This window comes from Saccostrea echinata, unplaced genomic scaffold, assembly GCF_033153115.1.
Source record: "Saccostrea echinata isolate AGI-Se365-2 ecotype Australia unplaced genomic scaffold, CSIRO_AGI_Sech_v1 ptg000006l, whole genome shotgun sequence".
Lineage (NCBI taxonomy): Eukaryota > Metazoa > Mollusca > Bivalvia > Ostreida > Ostreidae > Saccostrea > Saccostrea echinata.
This window is the reverse complement of record NW_026889755.1, coordinates 10,873,357-10,879,616: the sequence shown is the minus strand read 5'-3', so window position 1 is coordinate 10,879,616 and position 6,260 is coordinate 10,873,357. Positions and strand designations below refer to the sequence as shown.

Here is a 6,260-nt window from a genome sequence, read left to right as displayed (position 1 = left end):
AGTTATTAAACAGTCCTTGGTGTATGCATGGCAAAAATCGCAAGTCTGGTAAAAGTGAAAAGATGAAAATATTTGTGTGTAAAAGTTGTGGACACATATCAGAAGACAGGTTCCAATACAAACTACACAAGAAACAACATGACAGCAAGCAAGACATCAATCTTCATTTCAAAATGAAATCAAGTAAAGTAATATTTTGTGAATTATGTGAAAAGAACTTTCACGCTGTGGAGTATCACTACATTTTAGAATGCAAAGCTATGTCCAAGTTTCGAAATAAATATTTACCTAAAAAGTTTTGTCAGAGGTCAAATCCACTTAAATTTTCTGATTTGTTATCAAACTCGGATACAAAAACTCTTAAAGTGTTTGTAAATTTATTTGTAAAATATGTCAAAGACTGAAATAAACAGTGTTCAATTTTTAATTAACATTTACATATCATTACAACGCATGTTGCTGAATAAATCATAATTTACAAAAGCGATACTTTTTTTTATTTATACTGTTTGTAAAGTTTTTTCGACAACAGGTACAAGTTTAAGTAATCCATTCCACTGATCTTTATCAAAGAAAATCCCTCGAATAGTTGGTACATCACGGAGGAAGTACCGAATGTCAATCCTAATATCTTTCCTAAAAACGCACACTGTTACTTTAAGATTGCTGGTCACTGGAAACATCTTGATAAAACTGCACAGTGTCGTATTAGAGTCAACACTTTGTGTATTGTTCAAACTTTTATTGTCATTCGTATCCGGAATAGATGAAATTGTTGTTAAAACAATAACCAGTGTAAATAAGAGCAGTCCAACCACGACAATAGTTGCCCTAGCTTTAATGCTAATTTGTTTGTTTCTTAGAGAGTATACCACGTCCATCTCGTCTGCAAGTCAACAAAGAAATGAAAGAGCTTAGTATAAAATTTACACTTTTATTGATATGAAAAAATGCTCTTCAAGAAAATTACAGACGATCGAATCATTATCGAGGGTGGAATTTACAAATGCCTGAGCAATATCAAGCAAAGAATTTTCACGACAGCGAAGATAACAATAAAAAATACAATACAAGCCGCAAATAACTGACTGTGATGTTTGTAATGACATAGCATTATATCTGTATTGTAGTCCTCTCCATACTAAGTAATCTTTAAAAAAGCGTTGATAATATTCGGGAGGATGTCCGAGAGAGTCAAAAAATTCAGAACAATGTTCATCAAAATAAAACACACACCAATGTTGTCCGGGTAAACCTCTTTTATCCGTATTTAAAATGTAAAATCCATTCAATTTTTGATGCCACGGTAATTCATCAGCTGCGAAAATACCTTTAACTTGACTAGCAGTTTTATAGTCTCTGAGCAAAAGTGATTGTAACTGAGAAGAATTCATTATTTTACGTCAACGTTGCGACTGGCGTCAATACTCATCAAAGCTGGGAATTTACCATAACAGATGCAGGTAACTGCTTCTGGGAGTGTGCTGTCACGCTTTCCGGATATCTTGTTTCCGCCAAGACCGGTCTTGTTATATACGTCTGGGATTCAGCATGGCCGGAGCTGGTGCAAATGTGGGTTGTGTTAACCCTTTTTGTTTTTTGATGTTTTGATACCTGTGAGGTGCCACAGCGATGTGAGTGTTAATATGTGCATATGTCTAATGTGTTAAACAACTTTTTTTCATATTTTGCAATGATATTTTCCATGTGTTTAAATCTGTTGTCATTTTTGATAGAGGAAATTCGGGCTGATAATTTGTTCTTGTTTACCATTGATCGAAAGCCAAGTCTTTGTGTTTATACAGTGTTTGCATCTATTGTCAAAATTCTTCTAAGTAATTAAGGCCTGTATTTCATAGTGTATTCAAAATTGATGAGGTCATTTTTGTGAAATTATGAGTGAATATTATTTGTAGAGAAAGCTAGAAATTTATTGTCTATTTCAATTTTATTTTCAGTCATTTACCTCTTGTGAAGCCATTATCAGAATAAAGTCTTCAACACTACACATGGTTTCGAGGTCATTAATCCGCAGTTGCACCAGTCTGGGACTGAGACTGCACAGGGAGTGCTTTGTCAAATTTGAGCTGAAGACGGGTGTGCCCCTTCCTTAAAAGTGGTAATGTATCATCATTTTCGCATGACGGGTTAATACTGAACACAAAAAAAAAACAATATCCCCTAGAAAAATCCGATCGACTGAGCACCAGTTCTTGGTTTTCTGTTTCATACTTCTTACCAGCAAACAAACTCAGGTATTCACTGATGAAATTGTCGGAAGTAAAATTAGGCTCGAATGGTGCAGATGGAACAGATTTTCCATCTACGTAAAAAGCAGCAAAGTTACAATTGAAATGTTGAAAATTAAAAGGGTTCGTGCCATAACTGCCGCTGTAAGATTTAGAGGAAACGAAACCCACAACAAGGTGTTGTGGAATTTCTCCCTGAAAAACATCATCCACGTTTAGGTGAAACTGACCAGCTGGAATTCCGAAACATTTAATATCTGATTTCATAAAAGGATATAGTGCTGGTTGCTTTTTGATTGCTTCATTATGTCCTAAGAGGACTCCGGGATTAATTTTCAGGTAACAACATCTTAAAATGCTATCTTCAATATGAATCCGATATTTTGGTGAGCTTACGGCAGATATCAAACAAAACGACTCTCTGCTCGGCCATAATTTAATCCCCACCTGCACGCCGTTAATGAGATAACGATCTTGTTGACAAATATCCATGTATAACGGACCCTCTAAATCCACAAAAGAACTCTTTTCCGTGAGTAAAGCCCTCTGAAATAATCCCATATTCCCCCCTCCAAACGCATCAGACATATCCATAAATCCAGCGGAATCGGGAATGAATAACTGGGCTTCTAACGGTGGTTTCTGAGATGAGGTTCCATACTTTAGAAAAACGTCCATGTATGATTTATAGGCATAATTTGTGGAAACTGTGGGTGTAATGACCTGTTGTTGTATTGAAATATGTACTTGATTCCACAAACTCTGTAAAGCTAAATTTACGAATCCTACTTTTTCCTTGTCTTTTAAAGGTGTGCCATCCTCGTGTAAAATTCGTGCTCTCAAAAAGAGTCGAGTTCGTCGTAAATCTAAATAATTTGTAGAGGCACCCGAAATATTGAATCCATTACACCTCCATGAGATGTACTACCTACAGGACGCACGTCAATCCATTCAGTCTGTTCTACCCCAGCATCAGTAGGTAAGTTATGAAATAGAGACAATTTATGACTGAAAGCTGGTTCCGAGCCCTCTGCGAAAAACGACATGTTTCTCGGTTGGCGTATAAATGAAAAATGACAACTTAATATAAACTAATTATTATTTATTGTGTATATACAAATTTTTTAGCTTGTTTTTTCTTTGTCTTCTTTGGTTTTGGTTCATCTGGCTCAAACTTTAAAACTGGTCCCCCTTCCCGCTCTCGTTTTTTCAGGTCTGATTTCGCCCTCTCTACCGCCTGTTGAGTGGGTGTTACGAGTTCTATCTTTGGCTGCAAAACAGATTCACCTTTACCAAACTGTCCAATCACGTAAGACTTTTGTTTAGGAATATATTTCATCTGGCTGGCTCGTAAAAAATGATTTTTCCACTCTTCTACATTGGGTACAAACGGTTTCCAGGACATTTTCTTAAGTGAAGTGTACAATACAAAGTACTGATTGATAATGACGAGATGTTGTCGTGATCGTACTTAATATATATACGAAATCTCTGAATTTGATCGCGCGCAACAGGAATATAAAATGGCTGCTTAAATTCGTAACTTCCGTCCAGTAGTTGAAATCTCCGTAACATGGGAAGTTTTCGAAAATTAATATAACTGTTATTACACAAGTCTGACATAATATTTATCATTTCATTTCTCTTTGTGCTGAGATTTTCAAACTTAACATCCATAAGGGCACATTCCCAATCGCCATCTAAATGAAGTGTTTTGGGTAGTTCAATGACAAAGTCGTGTGAATTATCGGGGTGAAAATTTAAACAGTCTTTAGAAGAACAGAATAAAAAATGCTGTGTGGTCATGATTGTATATCTCGTAACTGACTCTGTAAGATCCAGCTGTTAAATTTATTTGGCCATCCTAACCACTTTACTAAAATTTCTCTTGTGTTATTCCGCATTCGTTTTCGCAATATTTTTTCGATTTTGTACAGTGTCATTTGTCACTCTTGCGCGTTGTAATTCTTCTTGGTAAAAAGTGCCCAAAATAGGTTCATTGTCATAGTCTTTCAAAGTGTATAAACAATTATTATCTTTTACGAATCTTGAACTTATTGTAAACAATTCTCGCGTCCATCGTTCATCATATTCTCTGGGAAACGCATTCCGTAAATACGTTATTCGTACTACGTCACCTACTTTAAACTTGTATCTCTTAAAGACGGTACCGACCTGATTGTCCATCTTTTGTAAATTCCAGAAATTAAAACGGTCATCATTAGTCACACTCTCTGGTGTTTTCTTAATAGATCGATGATAAGCATTATTGTAACTTTCAGTTATATCACTTAATTCATTAATCCAGCGATGCGATTGTTTGTGTCATTATTCGAATCAGTTTAGACTTGATTGTTTTTATTGCTCTCTCGGCATAAGAAGCTTTCACGGATTTTTGTGTCACAAAGTGTTTAATCTTTTTGATATCCATTAAGCGTTTTACATTAGAATTTACAAATTCACTTCCTTTATCCGTGCGGAACGTGTGTGGTTTTCGTCCTTGCTGAAATATTTCTCGAAGCGCACTTGTCATTTCTATACCTTTTCTAGTTTTTAAGGGAACAGTCCAAACATAACGAGAAAAGATATCAATCACTAATAAAAATGAAGTAAAACCGTCATTTGAAGATTTATAAGAGTCTAAAATGGCAGTGTCTGCATCCCATTGATAGTCTTTGTAAGTGGCAACCACTTTTCTTCTGGTAAACTTAGTTCTTGCTTGTTTATGTAAACTAAATGTCTCTTGTTCTTGAAGCCAATTTTTGATTTTAGTTCTAGAAATATTAAATTTTCCTTCTTTTTTCACTTCTCTGTATAATTTATCTGCTCCAGCATAAGCTGCAGGATGTGCGCTGTCGTAATAAATTGAATGCAGGTAATCTGTTTCAGTTTGCATTGCTATAGTTTAAGTTTAATCCACTTTGTTTTCTTTTTCATATGTCGTTTAACTTTTTTCTTAACAACGGGAATCTTTGCTGGTAAACCAGGGGGTGGAATTCGCTTTTCAGAGTTTTCTTGCTTTGATTTAGCAGTGATCGGTAATGAAAAATTATCCTCTGTTTTAGTAGATGATCCTCTTACGTTTTCTGTATCATCACTGGTTTTCGTTTCGTTGATTAGAGCTGATCTTGACTGTTCACCGGAAATTTCTTTCTGTTCTTCTTCTTTTGAATCTTCTTCGTTTAGTTTTCGTAATAATAATTGATATTTTTCATGAGGTACAAGAACCATTTTCTGAGTGTACTTCATTTTATAAGTTTTAAAATTAATCCATTCACTTCTTCTAGCAGTTGAGAAAATAATTTATAACGAGTTTTTAATGCACGTGTTTTAGTCTGTAGTGATTTTTTCGGGTTTATAAATTTTTGGAGAACAGTGTGGTTCTTTTTTAAGAATTTCTGAGCTCTGTTTGTGAGTGAAATGGAGCCATACAAAAGATTATGAAATATCTCCACTAATGCTAAGATCTGTTTCTTGTTTGCAGTATATAAGAGTCCAAATTTCTGCTCCTTGGGTGTGTCTTATCTAACAATAATTTTAGATAAGTCGAAACAGATTTTAATGTTTTACTCATAATTAACGACGTACATTCTTCAACGTATGAAATAAAACTGAATGGCTAATCAGTTTACAAAGGTTTAGTCCAGTCAGTCTGTCATAAACCCTAAACAAATTGCAACAGAATTTTTTTCTTTATACATAATTAGTATAGTGTATGTTAATGAACATATAAAAACTCTAGGAAATTATATCAAGGCGAAAGATGTTTTTAGTCAAGGTTAATATTTACCAATTTGATAAAATATGACTTGCATAAATGTGCTACCATACACACCAAGGGAGACAATTATTGTCTAAAGTAAACAAAGCAGTTCTTGTAATAAAGAAGTATAAATCAATCTTTATCTGCTTAGGTTTGTATCTGTTCAATGTAAATTGCAAATATCAAATCACAGAAGTCTATTATTCTAAGTCTGAATAAATACTGTTGAATTTAATACCAAATCAGCA

At 34.5% G+C, this 6,260-nt stretch overlaps 1 protein-coding gene across 1 annotated transcript; it reads right to left on the bottom strand.

Moving 5' to 3' along the window:
• Positions 1–2,024: 2,024 nt before the first annotated feature.
• LOC133180366 (uncharacterized protein F54H12.2-like) lies at positions 2,025–3,654 on the bottom strand. Its single transcript, XM_061314908.1, has 2 exons — positions 3,379–3,654; positions 2,025–2,972 (listed from the first exon to the last, which is right to left on the bottom strand). Exons 1-2 carry the CDS (start codon positions 3,652–3,654, stop codon positions 2,025–2,027), a joined length of 1,224 nt encoding a protein of 407 aa, XP_061170892.1.
• Positions 3,655–6,260: the final 2,606 nt, after the last annotated feature.

Coding starts and splice junctions, on each gene's coding strand:
- LOC133180366 (XM_061314908.1), bottom strand. CDS start 3,654: ATGTCCTGGAAACCGTTTGTACCCAATGTAGAAGAGTGGAAAAATCAT. Junction 2,973..3,378: donor AGAAGACAAAGAAAAAACAA/GCTAAAAAATTT, acceptor ATACAACAACAG/GTCATTACACCCACAGTTTC.